This window comes from Orbicella faveolata, unplaced genomic scaffold (assembly GCF_042242905.1).
Source record: "Orbicella faveolata isolate gen_17 unplaced genomic scaffold, um_ofav_v1 contig_46, whole genome shotgun sequence".
NCBI classification, from domain to species: Eukaryota; Metazoa; Cnidaria; class Anthozoa; order Scleractinia; family Merulinidae; genus Orbicella; species Orbicella faveolata.
This window is the reverse complement of record NW_028301576.1, coordinates 25,352,559-25,377,500: the sequence shown is the minus strand read 5'-3', so window position 1 is coordinate 25,377,500 and position 24,942 is coordinate 25,352,559. Positions and strand designations below refer to the sequence as shown.

General features: G+C 42.6%; 4 protein-coding genes and 1 long non-coding RNA gene across 5 annotated transcripts; 3 read left to right on the top strand and 2 right to left on the bottom strand.

Annotated features, from left to right (window-relative positions):
- Positions 1-11,304: 11,304 nt before the first annotated feature.
- Positions 11,305-12,431, bottom strand: LOC149099136 (uncharacterized). The gene is made up of 2 exons (XR_016203700.1): positions 12,131-12,431; positions 11,305-11,800 (listed from the first exon to the last, which is right to left on the bottom strand). It is a non-coding gene; the product is annotated as an uncharacterized LOC149099136 (long non-coding RNA).
- A 146-nt stretch (positions 12,432-12,577) lies between these two features.
- On the bottom strand, positions 12,578-14,575 carry LOC149099135 (uncharacterized). The gene is made up of 5 exons (XM_089276764.1): positions 14,432-14,575; positions 13,756-13,942; positions 13,257-13,505; positions 12,890-13,064; positions 12,578-12,620 (listed from the first exon to the last, which is right to left on the bottom strand). The coding sequence occupies exons 1-5, from the start codon at positions 14,573-14,575 to the stop codon at positions 12,578-12,580; spliced, it is 798 nt and encodes a 265-aa protein (XP_089132890.1).
- Positions 14,576-17,516: 2,941 nt separating this feature from the next.
- Positions 17,517-18,853, top strand: LOC149099134 (uncharacterized). The gene has a single exon (XM_089278230.1). The coding sequence runs from the start codon at positions 17,572-17,574 to the stop codon at positions 18,391-18,393; it is 822 nt and encodes a 273-aa protein (XP_089134356.1). The 5' UTR covers positions 17,517-17,571; the 3' UTR covers positions 18,394-18,853.
- A 1,069-nt stretch (positions 18,854-19,922) lies between these two features.
- On the top strand, positions 19,923-21,192 carry LOC149099133 (uncharacterized). Its single transcript, XM_089278229.1, has one exon. The coding sequence runs from the start codon at positions 19,923-19,925 to the stop codon at positions 20,949-20,951; it is 1,029 nt and encodes a 342-aa protein (XP_089134355.1). The 3' UTR covers positions 20,952-21,192.
- Positions 21,193-21,893: 701 nt separating this feature from the next.
- Positions 21,894-23,815, top strand: LOC149099132 (uncharacterized protein F54H12.2-like). Its single transcript, XM_089277781.1, has one exon. The coding sequence runs from the start codon at positions 22,428-22,430 to the stop codon at positions 23,811-23,813; it is 1,386 nt and encodes a 461-aa protein (XP_089133907.1). The 5' UTR covers positions 21,894-22,427; the 3' UTR covers positions 23,814-23,815.
- Positions 23,816-24,942: the final 1,127 nt, after the last annotated feature.

Below are 24,942 nucleotides of genomic sequence, written 5' to 3'. Positions count from 1 at the left end.
TAACGTGGCTTTGAGGCGTTCTGGTTAAAAAACATTGCAAATTTGTGAACACCACAGCATCTTTTAATATCCGGATTTATGAGACTTACAACAAAGCAAAAACCCAAATATGGAATTTCAACCAGAAAGCCTTGAAGTCATGTTAGAATTTAGATATATCGAACATGGGCTACTATTGTTTGAGAGTCCCCTATACTTTTTTCCGTGATGCGTGAATGAGCATTTTTGCTTTGTGTGAAGTGTGAATGAGGATTTATATTTTCCATGATTCGCGAATCTACATTTTTCCGTCCTTGGGAAACTGGTTTTCCATGTTTTCGTGATCCGTGAATTATGCATTTACTTACGTCACACACTGCATTTTGATGCATCAAAATGGAGGGTTCTACATGTTTTGCGAAACGTGGATAGAATTTGTATTTTTACGTGACACATGATTTAGCCTTTGCATTTTCACGTGAAAAGTGATTGCTTCTTTTTTTCTGTGAACGTGAAGCTGTTTCTGAATTTTTTGTGATGTGTGAAAAGGCCAATCACTTATGCGTGAAATTGTTTTCACAAGAGGTATAGGGGACCCTCTTGTTTCTGTTTAGTACATACTCGTAAAGATTTCAAAAAAAGATAGAAATAAAACAGTTCAATTTGCTATCATAATGAATTATCTTATTACGATAAAATATATGTAACACCACATGTCTGAAAGCTACATTTCAACCCATTTCGTACATATATCACCCCTAGAAATTTTTTCATTAAAATTATACAGTACAACATTTTTAGTTAGGGTTTGTTGCATGGAAAAATCAATAAACCTCTTGGGAATCTCGGAAAATTGTTACATTGCGAGTTTTACTGAGTGCTTTTTGATTGTGACCTGTGACCTGTGACGTGTGACCTGTAAAAGAAACCTGCCGGCCCAGAGGAGGGAAGTGGTGCAATACTTGTTGCTCAAGGTTGCACAGTGATCAAGCATGTTGTCATAGAACAAAAAAAGGTGACAAGGTTAATCAATTATCTGAGAAAACAGACCAGGACATTGAACACTCATTTGTTTTTGGAGACTAATGCCCATGAGGATGAGAATGTCTCTGGTAAGCCTATATCTGGGAAACCAAACTTTCTATTAGTTGATTACGGTGCAACTGCTCATATTATTAGTTATTTGTCTAAGTTCACAAAGTTTGATGACACATTTAAACCAGACAAACACTTCATTGAATTAGCAAATGGAACTCGAGCAAATAATGTTGCCCTAAAAAGAGATGTTGATATTACTATCGTCGATTCGTCTGGAACACCTGTGAAGGCAACTTTGCAAAATACTCTGTTCATACCATCTTACCCTGAGGACATATTCTCAGTTCAAGCTGCAACAGAAAGGGGTGCCAGTGTGACTTTCCAGCCAGATTCTGCTGAGTTGACATACAAGGATGGCAAAAAGTTTGTCATTGAGAAGCATGGCAGATTGTATTATTTGAACACATATGATAACATCACTGTCTCTGATTCCGTAAACTGTGTACGCCCTACGAATGAGTGGCATCAAATCCTAGGACACTGCAATTATGATGACATTAAGAAACTAGAGCATGTTGTAGATGGTATGAAGGTTAGCCCTGAGAGTTCTAGTAAACCTAGCAACTGTAATGTATGTATACTAAGAAAACTCACACAGAATAGGAATAGAAAGCCTGACGCACGTGCAACTGCCGTGCTAGAGTTAGTTCATACTTACCTCGCTGGACCTGTTGATCCACCTTTAAGGAAGGTTTTAAATATTGTTTGGCCTTCACAGATGATTTTTCAGGTGCAGTTTTTGTTTACTTTCTGAGGAACAAGAGTGACACAGTGGCTGCTACAGAGAGATTTTTGGTAGATTCAGCCCCCTATGGTAAGGTGAAATGTATGAGATCCGACAGTGGTGGTGAGTTTACTTCTGTGAATATTGAGGCACTTCTCAGGAGGAATCACATAATGCATGATACCTCTGCCCCCTATTCACCCCACCAGAACGGTACAGCCGAGCGACACTGGAGAACCCTCTTTAAAATGGGGAGATGCCTACTCATACTAGCCAGTTTAGCTAAGGTGTTCTGGCCATATGCTGTTATGGCAACAGCATACACACACAATGGGTGCTATAACAATTGGTTAAAGCAAACACCTTACTTTGCTCTCACAGGTCTGAGACCTAACTTGTCTAACACGAGAGTTTTTGGGTCTGATGTTATGCCTACAAGCAAGAGAAAAAGAAGCTAGACCCTAGGGTGTACCAAAGGGATTTTTCTGGGGTACAAGTTAAGCCCCACTTACCTTGTGCATTTCCCAGAGATTGGTAAGGTGATGAAGCACAGGGTGCTCAAATTTCCTTCGAACAGTGTTAATAAGAAACACACTCAAGCAGGAAGTCTGTCATGTGATGAAGAGGATTTCATGTTGTTACGCTGTAACACTTACCCCAATATGTGTAGTGCATCTGGTCTTGACAGGTCTGAGGAAATCTGAGGTAAACAGGTGGTGAACACTAACCCAGATATGTGTAGTGCATCTGATTTTGATAGGTTGGAGAAAGTCTCAGGTGAGCAGGCTGAGAAGCTTGTGACTGAAGACAAAACTGATGGGAACCCCCAATCTGTGACTGAAGGTGCAAGATACCCCACGAGGGAGAGGAGATGCCCAGCATAATGAATGTTACTGATCTGAATGAGGTTATTGCTGAGAGTGACCAGGTATTATCTAGTGTTGATTATTGTTATAAGGTTTCAGCTTTTCCCCAGATATACCAAGAAGCAATTGAATCTCCTGAGTCAGAAAATTGGAAGGCAGCAATGAAAGAAGAGCTGAATTCTCTTATCCAGAATGAAACATTTATTCTAACCACTCTACCAGGGGGTAGGAATTCAGTAGGGGGCCATTGGGTGTACACTATCAAAGGTTCTGACGGTTCTAAAACCTACAAGGCTAGGTATTGTAACAATGTTGATTTATGCATGATTAGCGCCAGGCCCTGGGCACGGGTTTGTCACTAAGGCCCTGTATGTTACCCGCATCTTGGTTTTATGCTCAACAAAGACTTCAATAAATAGTGTTGTGTTTATCTGGAACTTCTGTGTCCTTTATCATTGGAGCTGTTTCTTTGGACAACGTTACAGGTATGTTGCTAAAGGCTATAGTCAAGTGAGAGGTGTAGATTATCAGGAAACAATTGCCCCTACAGGAAATCTCACATCAGTACGTGCTCTGTTGCTAAAAGCAGCACAACATGATTTAATTCTACACCAGATGGATGTCAAAATGGCATGCCTAAATGCTCCCATTGATTGTGAGATATATGTGTACCAAGCTGAAGGTTTTGAAGCCCCTAGTAGTTCTAATGGGAGACTTGTGTATAAGTTAAACAAATCCCTTTATGGATTGAAGCAATCAGGTAGAAATTGGAACAACGTGTTACACTGTTTCCTACTAGATAACCAGTTTGTTCAGAGTCCAGTTGACAACTGTATGTATACTAAACAGGTTGGGAGTAAAATGGTTGTAATACTTGTTTGGGTTGAGGACATCATTATTGCAGCAAGTGACATGGTTCTGATGTCTGAGGTTAAACAAATGCTGCAGGAGAGATTCTGCTTGAAGGACCTGTGTAGACTTTCATATTTCTTAGGTATTGATTTTGAACAGGGTGTTGGTTTTGTCAAGATGAGCCAGAGAAGATACTTAAGCAAAATCCTTGACAGGTTTGAAATGTCTGATTGCAAGCTAAGGGCCACACCTTCTGAGCAGAAGCTTGAGTTTGGTAGTGAAACACATTGTGATCCCAGAAGGTATTGTGAAGCTATTGGTAGCTTGGTTTATGTTATGTACCAGACCAGACATATGATGGGTTGTAATTAGGTTGTCAAAGTTTCTGTCTAGCTCACTTCAGGAACACTGGACTGTAGTGAAACATGTTTTAAGGCACTTGAACGGCACTCTCCACTGTGAGCTGTGTTACAGGAAATGTGATGATGGCCTAAGTTTGGTTGGTTATAGTGATGCTGACTGGGCGTCATCAGCAGATGATAGGCAAAGTACCAGTGGGTACTGTTTCAGTCTAAACAAAGCTGGCCCTCTTATTTCCTGGAAGTCAAGGAAACAGCCAATGGTGGCGCTGTCATCTTGCGAGGCAGAGTACATTGCACTGTCGGCAGCTGTGCAGGAGGGTTTGTACCTCACTCAACTGTTAAGAGACATCGATGAGGTGTGTGGACCAGTTGTGATTTTTGAGGAAAGTCAGGGTGCAATCGTTCGATCTAAAAACCCTGTAAATCAGCAGAGATTGAAGCATATTGATGTCCATTATCATTTCATCCCAACAGTGCAAAACACTGGTAAGGTTGTTGTCAAATGTTGTCCCACAGCAGACATGGCAGCTGACTTGATGACTAAGGCAGCAACAAAGTTGCAGAAATTTAGGCATTACATTTTTGGATAAAATGCATGGTTTTAGTTAATAAAACTTTGTTCCCGTTCATAATTGTGTATAATTTTGTTACATTTCACATTTGATAAGATAATTATGTAAACATGGTTATGTCCTAGTCAATATGAGATCAAGTGGGGGTGTTACAGAATATGAACTCATACATGTAGTACATAAGTGTAATAAAAAAATCCCTGGATCTTGTTCCTTCGGGTCTAATGTAACTGACTCATGTGTTCTGAGTGTGATCTTTGAATCTTTAAAATTTCACCCCATCATGACAGAAGAAGTGAATTCAACAATAACCCCCTCCTTCCTTTAGTTTTGGGTAGCTTTCTAACAGCTGTTCACGAAAGTAGCCACACGAGGATTTTTTCTCAAATGTTATCTTCTCTCCAAGTGATGTACTTGACAACTGGGTTTTGTAGCCAGTACTTGGGACTTCATTACCAATCATTAGTTGGACGATCCGACTATAAGTTTACCCTCGTATTTTGTATCAAAGCTCAGTCACGTGCAATGGGCAATACTGCAGACTCATCGTTAAGGTTCAACGTTCTTTCCAGGATGTCGAAGTCGATGCTGGAAACAATGCCGAAAGGTAAAGATTTATGTCAAATTTGTTAACAAATGGCACTGTCTTTTCTACGTTCAAACACAGACTTGCTCACCATTAGTGGTAGATCCCTCTAAAAGATGGCGTAGTCAATGAGCATATATTTTGAAACCAGTCGTTCTGCAAATTTAAAATAGCAAGAAAAACGACTGATTTTGCAAAGGTATTACTAGAACAAACTGAACCAGAAATCAAATGAAGAAGCTAGTCATAAAAGGGGATAAGTGACGATTTTGGTTGCTTTTCTTTTTTTTTGCTCCAAATTAGCTGAATTTTTGCATGTGGTCTTCAATGTAATAAAAAATGTGTCCCTGTATTTTTGCCGCTGGTTTTTGCTTTGTTTTATAAAGATTCCGCTAGGAAAATCAAGTGGTTTTTTGCATACGCAATATCCCGAAAACGAAGCAAAGTTTAGCGGAAAAACTATGGGACATTGCTAAACATACCTAAACAAAACTGCATGCGATATTTGGAGCGTTTTCGACAAAGTTCACTTTTGATTAAAATATCTAACGCCCTTTTCCCACTGAGGCTGCAAATAAACGAAGCCGGGCCTTTGTTATGATAAACAGAGCTGATCCTTTATTATAATAGCCAAGCCAAGCCTTTGTTATAAGTCGAAGTCTCGCCTCAGTTTATTATAACAAAGGCTCGGCCCACCGCGACCGCAAGGACTTTGATTTCACTTAGAAAGCAGCAAAAGGCCAATTTCACGCAATGTATAAGCTCAAAAATGTTAATTTTAGGTCAAAAAAGGTTTAAATGTTGATTTCACGTTAACGTGTGACGGCAAGGAGGTTGATTACACTTAGAAACCAGCAAAATGTCAATTTCACGCAAAGCATAAGCTCAATGATGTTGATTCCAGGTCTAAATAGGTTAAAATGTTGATTTCACGTTAACGCGTGACAGCAAGGATGTTGGTTTCACTTAGAAACCAGCAAAATGTCAATTTCACGCAGCGCATAAGCTCAATGATGTTGATTTCAGGTCTAAATAGGTTAAAATGTTGATTTCACATTAACGCTTGATGGCGAGGATGTTAATTTCACTTAGAAAACAGCAAAATGGTAATTTCACGTGGCGCATAAGCTCAATGATGTTGATTTCAAGTCTAAATAGGTTAAAATGTTGATTTGACGCTAATGCGTGACGGCAAGGATGTTGGTTTCACTTAGAAAACAGCAAAATGGTAGGAGCCCATGATGGGCTCCTGAAAATGGTAATTTCACGCAACGTGTAAGCTCAAAAATGTTGATTTCAGGTCAAAAAAGGTGTAAATAAAAATAAAATAAAACAACTAAACATTTCAATAAGCACTTTTCCAAATATGGCAGCGTCTTAAATGGCTAAAAAATCGCGAGATAAAACATAGTTTTCGACAAACGCGATCGTAGCTTTATGTCACGCACCGCCATAACTTCCAAGTTCAAAATGCGCTGGTACCTCTTATGCCTGATGAGGATAACAACTTTGGTGGCTGTTTAGTTTTGGATTTAAGAATTTGATGACTCCACGTGAAAACGCTCTATAAATAGGGCTGACAGATTAACAGATTAACCCTTCTGCGCAACGTACGGGTCTCCATACATCTGCATGTCCCCTGATCCCAGAAGCTCAAAACACTACAAATCATGCCCATTTGAAATAAAATCAACACAAACTGGATCACAGATCTGTTACAATCGATCGCCACTTGCTGGCCATTATTATGTTTAAATCTAGTTACCAGTTTGAGAAATGTCTACAGAACGTAATCGCAATGCATGCCGGGAAGGGTCTTTACACCTCGTGCGCGGGAAAACATGGCGGTCGATACAAGACAAATTTTATCACCCTAAAACCAGTTCTCACTTTCCAAACTTTGACACTAGCAACGCTTGGCAAATGGGCCACAACTCACCAGAGGGTATTTTTCTTGGGCAAGAACTGCTCTTGGACTTTGCTACCTGGCTCAATCTGACTTTGAATGCTGATAACACGATTACGGTATATCAGCTGCCTTCGAAGTTTCAGAACACGTTTTGATTCTTTAAAATGTGCTGATGACTTACGGGTTTATCGAGGCTTTATGATGCCTCTCAACCACCAGGCAGGCATACAAGGTACTTTAAAACAATGCTTAAGATATTAGTTGACAGAGCTCTAATGCGGCACATCTCTTTTTTGTTTGATGGCATTTCGTTTGACGCTCAATCGATTCACGTGTTGTGTTCACGTCACAATAGCCGATGCAAACAATCTGTTCCCAGATTTCCGCTCTATATGCTGTGGGATTTGGTTTTGATTTCATACACTATAAACAGTCTGCCTGTTTGCTGTTCAACAAATAAACTCCTAAAGACATGGCTATGAAAAGCCAAGTCTTTTGCCTACGTTTTAACTCGAAAACAAAGCAAAAACCAACAACAAAAATACAGAACCACGTTTTTCTATCACACTGAAGACCACATGTAAAAATTCAGCTAATTTGGAGCAAAAAAAAAGAAAAGCAACCAAAATCGTCACTTATCCCCTTTTATGATTAGCTTCTTCAAATGACTTAATGGGTTATCAATAAATAGAAAATATGGACAGAGTGTTACTTCAGAATTGATGAAAGTTTTAAGTGCTGAGAAAGACAATGTACATCGTAATGAAACTCGGGAAACTACAACAAAGTTGCCATGTTTGTCTGCAAAAGTGGCTTTCATCAGAGTGAAGAGAAATGTAATTGTCATATTTATGTGACCTCTGTCATGATTATCACATTGATTTTGTTTTTGCTCGAAAAGAGTGCATTATCGGCTGTTATTTTTCCATTAGTTTTCTTGCTTACATGTGTATATCATATTCCCATGTTGTGCAGGAATGTGTGTGTGGTATCAAATAATGTGGTGATCTATTCTTGGTTTTCATGGGATGCAGTCATTTTTTAAAAAAATTACCTCTTCTTCGGAGGTTTTAGTTTTATCAGATAGAAGACCCTTTAGGAACTTGACGTTTCACAACATTTTAGCTTGACAAGACTCTTCGTTTTGTAATAGGGCACGTTTGAGTTTCCAAGCTTCTGCTTTGCGTGACATCAAATGGCCACCCGAGAGGGCTGTTGCGTAGGTCAAAGGATGACTTATCACTTTAGTTCTTGCTGACTGGACAATTCTTGCACTAGAAGAAGCATCAGTTTCAACATGTCGGAACTCTAGAGTAACAACTTTTTTTCAATTGCAAAACTCAATGACAGATGTTTCTGTTACTTTACGGCCGCCAAAGCTCTAAAAAATTTGGGTGAAACACTTCCCCAGATAACGTGCAAGTGAAAAACTGCAGAAATGTAATCCTTGGCGAGGCTGTTTATCTATCAATCTTCTATCATATCCCAGATTCTTGACTATTTATTGAATTGTGATGATTTTTAGTTTTGAGGAGTGATCGCATGAATTAGGATAAAAAATGACAGTATCAAGTTTGTACAAAAGATGAAAAAGAAATGGCATTCTACACGGTCAACACTGAATCAAAAATTGTTGAGTTGTAGAGAGTCTGGGCAAATATCTATCTTTGTATACGTATAGCTGTAATACATCATCAACTGTGTACAAGAATGCAAGCCACATAGGTGATTGTGCTACTCTGTGTAGTGACATAGAAACAAATCCTGTACATAGTATTGATCCTACTCTAAGAATCATTTGCCACCATATGTTCAAGGTGATATTATGTACTTCGGTGAAGATGCTGGAAAACAATGTGTTGCTACGAGTTCGAGTGCCTTGATTTATAATAATATAAAGGGAATACATAGCTGTAATGACCTGGTGCAAATTATAGAGATAGTAATCAATTATGGTATTCAACACTGTCACAGTGTACAGGGCAGGTGCATTTGATGCAAACAAAACTGTCGTTAATGATTGGAGATCGCTATGTCCGAGAAAAATAATTTACCAGCTTAATTAGAGTGAAAGCTGCACTGGCAATCTACATCATTGTGACTCGATAATTGAGGGATATCAGTACATTATGTCTAAAGACAGGGCTTATGAATCACTCTTGTCACAAAACTATCCCTCATTTATTCTGACAATAGAAAGTATTGGTGTCAGTATCTATCATGGGGGTTATAAGATATTTGAAATGGACGACCTGATGTCCTGTTGCCGATTAATCATGACGAAATGATTACAATTTTCCACTATTTGAAAAATAGCTTTTAATAGTCATTTTTGAATATGATAAGTAAGAACATGGGAATAGCTTGCAAAATGGCTATTAAGTCTCTTTCAAAACAGTCACTGGAAACTAAACCTTCACAATTTTACAAAGTCAGTCTCTTGAATTGGTTACTATAGTGACCATAATCAATGTTGTTATTGATGGATTTAGTGAAGAGGACTTAAAATGATTGGCTCATGTAACTGTCCGATTACATGAGTCCAGTTACAGCCAACTGTCTGATTAAACTGTCCGATTACAACTTTGCAGATTAATTAGAGCAAAATACACCAGTTTATGCACCAATTACATTTGAGGAAATTGTAATTGTTGTGATTACCATGGTACATATCCCACATGCTATTTTTGGAACCACTGCGCACCACAAATGATCAACACTCATAGTAGCTTGTCTAGCTACAGCCTGGCTTACGATCTTAGATCGTCTTGTTCTTCCTAAGCATACAAATGTATGAGTCCATGTAAGGGGGGAATTTGCATATATCCCATGATGCATTGCATTTGAGGTATATTATCAAAAACGTTAGATGTGACCCTTCAGTTTAAAGATGGACGCTGTAGTGAAAAGGCCATGTGACATCGAAATTTTCTGTCAGAATCGTTTTATCTGGGTGCACTGTCTTGACCAAAATGACAGATTTGAACTATCAGTAGCTAGTTTTCTAATTTTAAAGTGCCTATCACCCTTACCTAATATCTTTCTTTTTCAAAAGTAGATATATAAAATAAACAAAAAAAGCAGCGAAATAAGATTTGGAGTTAATCCCGATTTTTAAAAGCCGATCGAAATCATGGTTCTCGGAGTAAAAAACGCGCCATACGGGGGACTGGCACTAATAAGTTGTGACGTCAACCCGGTATCTTGGCCATAACATGCAACAAAACACAACAAACAAATATAGCGAGTTACACGTGTTCTCCGGTTTTTCAGTCTTCTTCTTCCAAAATGTCAGACGACGACTCTAATTCCAAAAGGAGCTACGATTCTGATGATTCAGAGTACAATTTTATCCCTGGCCACATCAACATTGGCGATATTGAAGTCGAAGACGATGAAAATTTAGGCGAAGAGCAAGTTTCCCAGCCAGACCCAGACATCTACAAACCCTATGAGGACGAGCCGATAGCAACTGAAGAGTGGCTTTCAGAATACAAAAAAAGGCAAGAAATGCAAGTTGAGTTCGAGCGAAAGCTCCAGGATCATTACGATGGGAAACAAGTCGTAAATTCGTGGTGAGTCAGACCTAGAGTGCAGTGTTTCCTGTATTGTTTGTTTTTTACATGGATTAGTCAAGGCTTACTAACTGCTGGTTCCTCTACAGGTGCAAATGTAGTGCGGAGAATCTGCAAAACCCCAACGAATTCCAGTGCTGCATGGAAATAGAAGAGTGTGTGAAGTGTCTATCTAGTGAAATGGTAATCAAAGAAGTGGGCACAAAGCCGAACTGTGTTACGCAGCATCCCGGATTCAGCCAAGTTTGCCTGCAAAAGTGGAGTTTGCGGTTGGCTGCTGATAAATACCAGACAAGAAATAAGACGAAGTATCATCAGACTGGAACGGAAAACAGGTAAATAGAAACTGTTTTATTAATTTGCCTGTTTCTACTCACTGAGACTAACACACTATTCTGATTGTGAAAATATTGAAGTTTGTATGCTGTCCAAATTCTTGCACACTGCACTTTTTGCATGTTTGTTGGCTTGTGTTCCTTTAAAACCTTTTTAGTCGACTTCTAGTTGTTAAAAATTCTCCACTAAGATATACCTCATTATAATTATGTTAATCTCATCAATTTTACTTCCAGATTGAGTACATTTTCCCACAAAAATATTTGAAAACCTTTGATTAGGATTTGTCTCAGATAGAAATTCTATTGCATGAAATTTATGGACAGATATTGGACAGAGTTGTCAGAAAATTTTCCATGCATGTCCATGCACGCATGCACTCTATCCAGAAAAATATCTCTTTCTACTGTATATACATATTTATATCCAAGAAACAAAACTGAGCTGGATACAAGTATTTTTTAATATAAATCGAACAAAATACAAAATGAGCTAGAATGTAGAATTCTCTGTTGTGACACTACCCTTTCATCTAAATATCATTTTTTTCATAATAGGTTTCTGCGTGGTATTTCCTATCGAGAATTTACTCGCCTTGTCCATGGATACTTGGGTGGGAGGAGGATACCTTTGCCTGCATGCACATACCATGCAATAAGAACAACATTTCCAGAGGAGAAATCTTCATATGCTGGTTTTGAAACTGAAGATGTTGAATGATGGACAGCTCATAGACATTAATTGAACATTGTTTCATAGTTAAATAAATTGGAATATTTATTTCTCTGAAGTTCTCAATTTGCTTCATTTAGATTCCCTTCTGATTTTTTGGGCAGGTGGTCACATTTTTGTGTCTCTCATAGGCTGCTGGCATGTGGAACAGAAGTGGGGCTTTCCTTTAGTGGCCTGTGGCAGCTGCTGGATTCCATGAGTCTCTGTAACTTAAAACAAATGGTGTTTGTGTGATAAGCCATGCATTTAACTGGGATTCAGGGGATAATAAAGTGAGCCATTGAAGTCTTAAAAGTTTGATTTCTTATTGGCAAATAGGAAAACCAAAATTTTGGGAGTATATTCTTAAGGTATTTCATTATAGCATCTTTGTCACTGGCAGACAAGGCATTTAAAATTCAACCCATTTTCCATGGCATTCAGTATAAAGCATTTCTTCATCAGACTAGAAAAGAACAGTGAAAGTGATATGTCAAAGAACATAACACACTGACCCTGACTAGGGTTGAATGGTACTTTTTGTATTTTATTGAAATTACCAGGTGTTGTCGGGGGTACATCTTTGACTGTATTTCCTTTCCTTTCTGCCCTCTTAACAATGGCCTCCTCCCTTGATTGCCTTTCCAACATTGTATTCATCGGTGGGGGATTCATGTCACTCAATTCCCACATGGCAACCCCAAGCTGGCCTTTTTCCTGAGATTCAATATATGTTTTGTATATATCCTCCACATAATCTGCAATAATAATAGGACACACCTCTTATTTAGTGGACAAGGAAAAAAAAATCAGAAAATAATTCATACTTTTAGCAGAATTCTGGTGGTTCAGGTCATGTACAACACCTTTATTTTAATCTACATGTAGATATGTATTTTGCCATAGTTGGGCTCCACTTTCACATCACGGACAGTGGCCTCGCCATTTTTAAATTTTGGCCGCACCACTTTCACTTGCTCTGTACCATCTGCATTTTTTTTCACTTCTCACAACAGGTTGAGATTGAAATATAAAGCAGCAATGATGTGCCTTTCAAAAAACGAGCAAACAAAAATTAGAATGTGCTGAGATTTCAGATAAAATGACTGCATTTAAAGCCTGGCATTTCACTATAGAAGAGAGTCAATTTCCTTCACCACTGGCCAATCCTTGTCAGAAGGTGGGCATGCAATGTCGATAATACTGTTCTTGGTACATAAGTAATCCATTGCTATTAATCCAGACAATTTATTTGTCATTCCAATTACTCTAATTCAGTTTATTGTCTATTTATGAAAAGGATTGATTGGACAACCAACCTGTAATACATTCCTATAAATGAGAAGGCTATCATTTTTGGTGCAAACTGGTTAAGTGTAGAGTGAAAGCCCTCCAAGCAGCTGGTTTGTGCCTCAGGCGAGGCCTGTTTGATCCCACTGACCAGGGAAGCATTGTTCAGGGCAGAGCACATTTTCTCATAATATACTGGGGAATCTATGACAACAAATAAGCAACTCTGTTAATATTTTGCACACACGCTTAATCACTTGCTTTGTTATCTCAAAAGTGCACTTTCTTATCACTTCCATGGAGAGGGGTGGTGGTGTTTGTGTAAGGGGAGGGTGGGGGGTAAGTGGATATTTCCACGAACTACATCATGTACATGTAATTCAACTATTACACTACCTTTTTCAAGCCATGTCCTGTCTTTTATTTCACCATGATTGCATCTGTTAAAAAGTGGATCATCTAAATTATCATGCTTGTTAATAACATGACTCAAGAAAGATTTAAATTTAGCATATATAACATTGCCATTTCCAGACAAAGTCGATGTAGCACTCCAGAAGAAATGGTTTTCACAGGGTCTGATCCAGTTGATCAAAGATGCACAGCCACTTTCCTTGCTAATGCTTGTTAGAACCTTGTGGATCTCTAAGGATAAAAATACACCATATTTGATAAGTTATTCTTCCATCCTACTGTATATTTAACTGGAAACAATGTTAACTTGTAATGATCATTGTTACACAAAATTATTTTTTAACAAAATTGCCCTGTGCAGTTGTGGTTCAGAATAATGAGCTCTTAACAGACAAGGCCTGCTACCAAAAAAAGACAACCAGATATAAAGTAACTTTGGGAACTCTGAAGAATCCACTTCTAGAGATAATTGGATTCTTACTTTTCTTTATATGCCATAGGTCAAAGTAGTGCTTCATATTCTTCTGTTGCTCTCTCACGTATTTTCGGATGGATGCATGTCTATCGGTTATCAGGGTGCTGATCATCAGACCACATCCAAGGAGATATGCCATGCAGTTCTTAAACCCAAGGAACTCCATAGCTGGGCTGCTTGCTGCAACATTCCTCTACAACATAGAAGAATGTATCTTAAAAGTGTTGTCTAAGTGAAACACACTAGATGGACCAGTAGATGTATGTCTTGCTGTTCAATTTTGTCTTTGGTTTAATTTTTCCATTATACATGTAGGTATAAATTTTTATTTCCTTTTATTTCCTTTAGAACATCATTATCTGAAACACTCAAACCGAAAAAGGACACTATAAATCAGGCTGATCAATTTGAAAAAATTTAAACCAAAGAAAATTTTAAACCACAACATATGAACAAACACTGTTAGCAGCATGCGACCTGATTATGATGTCTTAAGAGAAAAAAAATGTCGGTACTTTATCTTTATTCCTCTTAATCTCTGACCTGTCCGAGATTCGGTGAGCAAGATTTTGTTTTGACATAACATTTAATTCTCTGTGTCATTGATTCTTTTTGGACCATGTCACTTGTCAGAATTTACCCCAACAGGACTTCATCAACCATATCATGACCATGCCATTACCTGAACAAGAGAGAAGTGAATGATAAGGGGCAAAGTGCAACAAAATATGGTGTATGCACCGAATTTCGCACTATGCCCCATGCTGTCATGCCTTCCATCTCCAGATATTACCACCTGACCTAATTCCTTCAATTTGACCATCATCTTGTCTTGGTAGGACTTCCAGTACAAATGAGTAGTAAAGGACGTCTATAGGGGCGGTAACCAATCAGAAGGCAGTGCATATCATTAAAATTGGCTCTCGACCAATCAGATGGCAGTATTTTCGATTTGCATAAACAAGATGGCCGCCATTTTTTGCACATACCCAAATAAGGAGAATATGAGATCGAGGTTGTGACGCGCATGTCCAAATAAGGCGATAGCCAATCCACGATATCGAGGTTCGGATGGAAGAAATAAAAGGGTTTGCGTGAGTGTGGAGTGAGTATTGTTTTGAGATCGACGATAATAAGACATGTCTTCAGAGGAGAGCAAGACGAAGGCGGATGAGGTTTCTGAAGAGGAGAAGATAGAAGAACTTGCCGCGAGGGTGATGGATGCTGTTCATGACGGTATTCTTGGAAAGATAATGAAATGCGCCGTTTCTCACGCTATGGATGTCATTCTGAGGAAAGAGGTGGTGAAGCTGGCGGATGAGGTGATGAGGTTCAGAAGAATGCTGTCTGAGAAGATGTTTGATGACCAGTCCATCTCGTTTAAAGACCCTGTGTGTTTGGAGAAGTTGTCGGATGGATTTGAGGACGGATGGGAAGCGTGGAAGAGCAGTTGGGAGGACCGAGACGAGTTGGCGTACCGAGCATTAATCAAACAAATTGTAAAAAAATCACCACCACCACCAGAATCAGAGGAGTGAAAAAACATTTTTATTCATGCCTGTAACACTAAGAAAGATCCTTTAACGAGAGAATGTACATGGTTTGTTGCGTGATTTTTTCGTCGGGGTGGGGTTCGTCCAAACGGATTTTACAGGCCAGGGGTCTCTAAAAAGAAAAAAGAAAAAATTTAATGCCCCGACCAGGAATCGAACCTGGGTCTTTGAGGCCACAACTCAACGTCTTAACCATTAGACCATTGAAGCGCTTACCTCTTTAGGACTTGGTTTTGGGATTGTCATCGGGAGGCAGTCCGAAATTCACGGCTTTGCAATGAGGGCAGAGTCTTTCGGAGGGTTTCAACCGCTCAGTGTGGAGGGCTTTACAGGTTCCGTGAAAGAATTGGTCGCAACAGGGTGTCAGGAAGTAGTCTCTGATACTGTGTTTGAAAGTGTATCCTTCCTTGCACCATAGACATTGAGGGTTAGGAAATCGAGACATGGAGTCTGAAAATAGAACAAAAACAACTTTTTATTGGTCATTCCACTTATTACAGGGTGGGACGTGTGCACTGTCCTATTGACCGGCGCCCTCTTTTTCTTCGGGATATCAATCAATAAACGATTATTATAGTACTTTCAACCATTGTGATCAAGTAACGATGCGAGCCATGATCGACGCGGAGGACAAATTACCCAACATGTAAATAGTGTGAAATAAAAATCAGAGTGTGTTTTTACAAAAAACTGTGTCTGTCTTTTTCTTAGTTTGGGGCCTGTCCATTGATCAGTATGGCTTTGGCGACTCCTCGTGGGTATTCGTCGATCCATTGAAAGAACTTGCAGGTACGCTTGGGACACTTGAGATAGAGCCTGTCTGGGTTGGACTGGGAGTGGGAGGTGGCTAAGACCAGGGATTTGCTGCATAGACATCGGAAACGAGCCGGGTCGATGTTCCTGTAGCAGGGGTGGGTCTGTTCTTCGACGCGTCTCAGGTAAGTGCCCACCTCTTTGACGCCACAGGTCACATAACACTTGGTGTAGAATCTGGAAGAGGGGCATCGGTAATACTCCCACCAGGTACCACCGTCTGGGGTTTTCACTCTTCCATATTCCATGGGTACCATACAACGCGGGCAAGTGGGATCTTGGGGTTTCAGTTGGTTCAGGAACTGATCGGGGTCGAATTCCTCCAACACTTGGACTTCGGTGAATTCTCCTCGGTCATCCACTTCAGGTGATACTTCTACGAGGTCGTCTTTCTTGAATTTGTCGAGTCCCATGGCTTCCAGGACTTGCACGGTTCGAGGAGGTGAGTCTCTGATCACGGTCATGCATCCGCCTTGAATGGCAGGTAGCTTTGAGTCTGTGAAGATAGAGAACGAGTTAGTATCCCAACAAGGTGTTTTCACGTCGCATGGTTTCTAGGATGTGGGTGGTTTTTCGCACGTTCTTGGGGGTCGGTCTTTGCCTTCGCTTGCGATGGTTACTTTTCATTTGGCTTCTACATTCTTGACGTTGGATCGAAAAGGCGCTCCAGGGTCGCGAGAAGCCTTTGAGAGGGACGGTGGTCCAACTGACCGAGTCCGGGGTGATTTCTTTGAAGAGGACGCGTTCGTTGAAACGGAGTCTGGCACGAGGTTTTTTGAATAACCATCTATCTAAAGTGGATTGTAGTTGTTTACCTCCTACTTCTCCTTCCACTCTCTGGGGCAAGAGCAGTTCCAGTTTCTTTTTGGACGATTTTTTCTTTTTCCTGACGGGTTCGACGTGTGAATCCATGACGACTTCTGCTGAAAAGTGACTCGTGATGGAATGTGTGGTTCGACTTTATGGACGTTTTTGACGACCAATCAGTGACGTGTGGCGCGATGGGATCATGTGACGGTCTTCGTTCCGATTGGTGGATCTGAAAAAGGGCACGTGATCCGGGAAAGTACGGAGTGAAAGTGGATCTACGGCGCGGGTATAAAAGGAGCCTGTTGGACGCAGTGAATCATTCTCGACTTGCTCTTGACGCGGTGATGACCTGTAGGATTTTGACTGACAAGGACTTTGAAGAGATCCTTGAAGATCTTAGACAACAGTTGAATCGAGCTTCTGACGTTTTGGATACAATCGAAAAAGAAGGCGAAAGACCGTTACACGGGAGGATAATTGAATTGGAGTTACGTCTTGTCTCTCCTTTGTACTATAGGCTCCAGAGGCACTTGATTGACTGGTGCGACCATAGTTGCTATCCTCATTTGTCGGACTTCCAGATCACGAAGCGAGCGGATCGAAAAGGAAAGAAGTTTAACGAGTTTGTCTGAGGGTGGGTTTCAAGATGACTTACTATAGCAACTCGAACCAGATTCGGGACCTCGTGGAGCAGATCGTGGATCAGAAGGTACACACTTTAAGAGATCTCGATGCCATTCCGGATGCCAAGGTGGACCTGTACATTTTTGACAATCTCTTCGAACCGTTAGGTCAAATACCCGATAGTCTGTGGTCTTTTGAGCTCTTGATGAGACGTCATCCTGACTGGGGTGGTACGATTTTGGAGATGATGAAGAAGAACGAACACGTGTTTTTGTTCTGTGGTGAGTGGTGTCGCGTGATGTACAGAAGTGGTAGCGGTCAATTCAAATTCGTTCATTGTCGGGATCCCTCCCTGGACGCCGAGCGTGCCTGTTTGATCGCCACGAATAACCTCACGTACATGATGAGCGATGTCATCCGTGATCTGTTTGAACCCTTGCGGTTCGCTCGCGACCTGTCACGACGGGTGTTGGAGAACGACAAGAGTCCCAGGGTGGAGGAGATACTGACTTTCAACAGGTGCGCTCACAAGGAAACGTGTCTGAAGTTGGAAGAGTTGATCTACGATATCATGCGTCAGCGTGATCTGTGGAAGGATCGCTTTTTCTTCCGTGCCCTTGAAGCGGAGGAGGATGACCTGTGTGGTGAGTGTAGAGAGAGTATGCGTCAAGCATTCTATGTGAAGGGGGACGAGGAGGAAGCCCTGAAGTGGAGACCCGGTAAATGTGATTGGAGAAATTGTAAATATTATGCCATGGATACCTATGAGGAAGACTGTGATAATGAGTACGGTCAAGATTGTAAGAACACGGACTATGCTCATTACTTTTCAGATTCGGACTAAGTCTTTTTCGCCTTCTTTTTCGTGTTATCCAATCAGAGTCGATTTTTCGTAAGAACCAATCAGGCACGACGTTTTTGTACATATAAGAAAGTGTGAATAAAGAATTGGGTTCAAATCATTATGTCTCATGCTTTGAGTTGGTTGATCTCGAGAATGTGTACGACCATAGCCGATCGATGGTGTTGGACGACCTTGTGTTCCAAGTGCACTAGTGTCTACGAGCGATACGGTAAGGGTGAACCCATCCCCGACCATTTCAGCGATTCGCCCTTGGAGGTGTTTGACTATACCGACGTCGAACCCAACGTGATGCGTTTTGTCGTTTATATCTTGTGGTTGAAACGGCAACCCGATTCATTTAAGAAGTATCTCGAGGTACGGGAGCAACGTTTCGAGTTGTGGAGACAGTGCGTGTACAAACTTTATCGACTATGAAGAAAGGTCAAAAGAAGAAGCAAAAGCCGCTTTTGACCGGGACGTTACTGGGACGGTATCGGGATCCTTCCAGACCCGGTAGTCTGGGCGGTCTGACGCGATTCGCCCAGGCCAATAAGATCTCGGTACGACGTGCTCGCGAGGTCCTGCAACGGGATTTGGGGTACACGTTGCACAAACCCAGACGTTGTCGTTTTCCCACGGTCCCAGTGGTGGTGTTCGGCATCGACGAGCAGTGGACGGCCGACCTGATCGAGGTGATCAATATTTCGAGGTACAATCGAGGGTATCGTTATCTCTTGACGGTGGTGGACGTGTTTTCCAAGCACGCCTGGGTCCAACCCTTGAAGAGCAAGACGGGTAAAGCGGTGACGGAAGCCATGACAAAGATCTTGAAAGGAGGTAGAAAACCCCTCAATCTTCAGACGGACGACGGGAAGGAATTCTACAACAAGACGTTTCAGGATTTGATGAAGCAGAAAGGCATTCATCATTTTTCGACGCGTGGGGATACGAAATCCAGTGTGGTGGAACGGTTCAATCGGACCCTGAAAGAACGTTTGTACCGATACTTCACCGTGAAGAATACGATGACGTTTGTGCCCGTGTTACAAGATCTGGTCCGAGGGTACAATCAATCGTATCATCGCAGTATCAAGATGGCTCCCGATCAAGTGACCTTAGCCAATAGCGAGGACGTGTGGGACTCTTTACGGAAAAAAGAAAAAAGGGAAATTGAAGAAACCGCAACTCAAAGTCGGGGATCGTGTGAGACTGAACAAGAAGTTCCGTCAATTCAAGAAAGGGTATTTACCCGGTTGGACCGAAGAGGTGTTTGTGATACGCCGAGTGCGTCCTGGGAAGGTCACCACGTACAAGGTGGAAGAATGGGACGGCACGGCGGTCGAGGGCATGTTTTACGCGCAAGATTTGCAAAAGGTGGACGTGAAAGACGACGATCTGTTTCGCATCGACAAGATCGTCAAACGAAAAGGGGATAAAGTCTTGGTGCGATGGAAAGGTTGGCCAGTCAAGTACGACAGTTGGGTGGATAAAAAAGGCTTGTACGTGACCCAAAAGCCCAAGACGAAAAAATGAAAGACTTTTACGTGCAGTTGATGAGCAATGCCAGCACGAGCGAGCTCACGGACAACAAGGCCCACAGTTTCAAGAACCGTCTGCCGAACCCGTTGCAGTTGAGAGAGTCGGGATGGAAAGTGGGTATCAGCGACCTCTCGTTTCCGTCCGCGACGCGTAAGATGGACTTGAAAGATTCTCTTCTGTTTGAAATCTGGTGGATCGAGATGGTGAACGCCTCCATAAACCTATACAGCCGGGTCTCTTCAGCGACGCGAGAAAGCGATTTGGAATTCACGCCGAGGACCGGTACCGAGTTGATGAACGCGATACGAGATCGATACCTGCATACGTTGAGATCTAGAACGGATGCCGACGTGACGATGTACAAGAAAAAGAGCAAACCCGACGATCCCACCGAATTGCTGTACACGGTCATGCATCGGGCCGAGCATGGAGAATGCGTCCTGGACAATTCGAGAACGTGCCTCAGCCTCCTGATCAACGGTAAACGCGTCTACCCGCAAATGAACATCGGCATCGAATTGGCCAAGAAGATGAAATGGGTGAAGATGGGAAGATTACAGAACGGACAACCGGGTTACGTCTTGGGACCCCACCTGAGGAAAGAATTTCCCAAGGAAGTCGTACCCACGGCCACGGACTTGGTCATAGGACAGAATGACGGGGACGAACTCTTTTACAAGATCGACCCGGACACCTTACATTTGAGTTGTTTCATCAATTGGGTGTTCACGGACCTGGATCGCAGTTACGAGGAAGCGTTCGGTCACGAGCGTCGTTCCTTGTTCGTGTATTCGAATGTGGGACAGAGTATGGTGATGGGGAATCAAGTCACGGACATGTTGAAACAAGTGCGTTACGATCCGGACGTGATCGACCTTCAACCGAGACACATCCTATATCTACCGGTGCGCACGACCTTTTTGGACATTGTCGAGACACAGGTATCTGAGAACGACGGACGACTGGTGGACTTTGCGTCGGGCGTGACCACGATCACGTTGCATTTCAAGAAAGGATGAGTAATTTTTACGTCAGCTTACCCAGTCACAGTGGTAAGAGCGAGTTCCCGGACAACAAGGCGAACCATTTCAAGATCAGGTTACCACGTCCCCTACGCCTGAATGGAGAAGGAGGTTGGAAAGTGGGAATGAGTAGCATCGCCATGCCGGATGCGCACGTGACGTTGCCTTCTTTCACCGCTTCTGAGGATAAAACCATCTTGTCCTCCTTCTCATGGAGACGCATAGAATCGAGTAGTTTTTACTCGTTTGGAGAAGCTTACTTCGACACGGATGACCTCAAAGAGGTATTTTACAACGTGGACGGTGTCGGATTCATGAAATCCATGATCTCCTTTTTCACGCGACAACGCATCTTCAAGAACTCCGGACCCAAATTGGGAGCCAAATATGTCACGAATGATGGGAAGAGAAGCTACATCAAGTTCAAGTGGGAAGGTGATGAACTGGTCACGGACAACAAAAACACCTATCGTCCTGTCACGCATTTCCCCGCGTTCCACGTCAATGTTGAACTGACTTTAAAAATGGGATGGCTCAAAAAGAACAGTAGTGGTTACGATCTGGGACCTAACTTGCAGTTCGAACTTTTTGACAATGTCGTTCCGGACATTAGCGTCGTCGGGGACGTCCACGACAAGGAAGGATCACCTGTCTTTTGGGGTGTCATCACAGATACAGGAGGAAATGGAGATTTTTTAAAACTCAGCATCTTTTGCAATTGGCGTTTTCTAAACCTGAACAAAGCGTTCGAGGTGGTGGTGGGAAGCAGTTCGCGTTCCTTGTTCGTCTACTCGGACGTGTGTAGAAGTGGCGTGGTGGGAAATCAAGTCACGGATGTACTGAGAGGTCAACTTGATTAGAACAGGTGCGGGTGTTCAGTATTTCGAGCCTTACCACATTCAATATATTCCCGTGCGCAAAGACGTCATTGGCATAATAGAGGTGCAAGTGGCTGAGACAACTGGAGAACTGGTGAGATTTGGACCTGGCAATACGATCGTGACGTTACACTTTAAGAAAGAATGATCGGTGGAACGTTGGTACGACTTCATCCCGATAAAATGAGGCAATCCGGAGACGGATTCGGCATGGCTTGGAGAGGTGTCAAGAAACGAGGTCCCGGCATTCTCCGAGACTTTATCACCGAGACGGCCACGGAAGGTCTGAAAGGTTTAAATTCGGGCAGCAAGGGAGGAAAGCCCAATTGGAGAGGTGGACTCGCCGGGGTCAAGAGAGGAGCGACACGGGCCGTGAAACGTAAAGCGACGCAAGAGATCAAACGGGCGTTGGCGAAAAAAGTGAGAAAAGACCTCTTTGGAGTATGAATCCCATTTACTCGAGGCGCGTGAGACTTATCCCAATACGACGAACGTATAAAGGCGGATCGATCTTCCCGTCCCGATGAAAACGCCCGAACTATCGTTGGGTGCAGTCGGCCCTGAGAAGGAGACGAAGACGACGACGACGTAGACGATGACGGACCTCGTGGCTCATGCCCATTCGGCGGGGGTTCGTAACCCTCGTCTGAACATGTTCAGTACCCCTCCCACGGATGTCAGCATGTCGTCTCGACGGTTGGTGAGAATCAACCCGTTCAATACGGGGATCAACCCCGTGACCTTCCAAGTCGATCCGCAAGAAGACTTTATCGACTTGAACAAGAGTGTCTTCGAAGTGGAATTGACCGTTAAGAAAAGTGACGCGACGAATCTGTTGACAGCGGATGTCATGGGACTCGCCAACAATCTGGCCCACACCCTCTTCAAACAGATCAATGTGAGATTGAATGGGACTCTCATCAGCCCCCAGACGGATACTTACCACCTCAAAGCCTACATCGAGACCCTGTTGAACCACGACCGAGACGACGGTGAATCGATCCTAACACCCAGCAGATGGTACAACTGTCTCGGTGTACCCGACGACGGAGATGCCGATGAATTGACAGCCAACGCGATGGATTTTACTACTCCTCACGCTGAATATACTGCTTTAACCCAAGATCTCAAGAATTTGGTCCAGGGACGATCCCAGTTTCTGGACGGAGAAGCCGTGACTTTGAGGTTCAAACCTTTCCTGGAAGTGTTTCATCTCAGCAAATTACTGTTACCTGGCGTGCAGATCCAGATCGACATGTACTTCAATGCCCCAGCCCTGTGGACCATCCGATGGCATGGTACTGATACTCTGAGACTGACTGAAGCCGACGTGAAAGTGAGATTGTTCCTGTCTCAAGTGAGAGTGACTCCCTCGGTGTACCGAGAGATCATGACCAGCCTGAAAGGAGGAAGAGTGGCCACTTACCCCACGGTGAGAGGTGAAATTCGCACTTACTCGCATCCCAACGACAATCGTCATTTCGAGTGCAGCAATCCTTTCCACAGTAAGCTACCTAATCGGTTAGTGGTGTTGTTGATGAAACAAACTGCCTTCAACGGAACTGTGACCATCAATCCGTTCAATTTCGGAAAATTCAGTCTGGCTTCCATCAAACAATTGGTGAGAGGTGAAGAATACCCCTACGAGACCTTGGAGCTCGATCACGATGGGGACAGTAAAGATCAGAGAGGTTACTGCAGATTCCTCCAAGCCTCAGGAGCGTTGTGCAGGGGAAAAGGAAACATGGTCCGAAAAGTGGATTGGGGGGACGGCAAGAGATGCAACATGTTTGTATTTGACAACACGGCCAATGGATGTTTGGACAGTCCAGTGTTGAACCCCAAGCAAGAAGGTGAACTGCGTCTGGTGATCGATTTCGGAGCCAATCCTGGACAAAACCTGACTATCTTGTACGGCGAATTAGAGAATTTGCTGGAGATCAACGAGAACCGAGTCGTCATCTACGACGTGTACCAATGAGAAGAAAAAATGGAGAAAGTAGCCTTGAATAATATACAATTGGATCATTTGGCCCGGACGAATCCGTCCCTACGCTGTGTCTTTTACGGCATGGTCCCTTGCGATCGGCTTCCCAGGACAGTCCCTCAAGAAGGACCGACCGCTTACATCGTGAACACGGACCCTCACGACAAACCGGGCGTGCATTGGATCGCTTTGTGGGCCGACAAGAACAAGTGCGAGATCCTGGACAGTTACGGTCTACCGTTGGACGCGTACGGAACCGCCGAACCGATCCAAGAATGGTTGGATCGTCATTTCAATTACCAGATTCACAACGGCAAGAGTCTGCAGTCCCTGTTCAGCCAGAGTTGCGGCGGTTACGCCCTGATGTTCCTGATCGACCGAGCCGAAGGTCGGGACATGAACGAGTTCTTGAATCGTTTTAAGAAAAACGAGTTTGTGGAGAACGATCGTAAAGTAGGACACATGGTAGAACGTCTGATCGTGGACGAGTTGGCCTGGCGCAAGATTTGTAAAACCCCGTGTCACCAGGACACGTGCGGTTCCTCCCGAGGAGTGCGTCATTTGTTATAAAGCTGTTCGAATAAAAAGTGTTCATTTTTGAGAAAAGGATGTTGCGTAGTGAAGGCAGATGGTTCCAGCGATTCCTAGAACTGTGTCGAAAAGAGAGTACGAAATTGTCCTCGGACAATCCTCTTCGACAGGTCATGGAACGCATTTTGGATTGCGACAGTTACCGTCGAGTCCGATTCATACTGTACCTGGAAAAAGATGATTGGCTTCGATACCTTCTGTTCCACTTGCACATGAAAGCCAGACTTCAAACGAACGCTAGTCGAGATTACAAGTGTTACCCTTATTGGCACGTGCTTCGCTACGGCAATAAGTCCTTACGCCATCACTTTGCGAGTGCATAAAAAGGTGCGACGGAAAATGAAATGGTTCATTATGGATTTACTGACAAAACAAGACACATCATGGCTCTTCAGTTTCAAGGGCATAGACATTTGGACGACGTGATAGCCAGGTTAGAAAAACGCTATGGAAAAGCGGGCGGAAAGACGCCTCAACCCAGTGAGGCTCATTTCAAGAAAAACCAACCGCCAAAACGACAGCTCAATCTGAA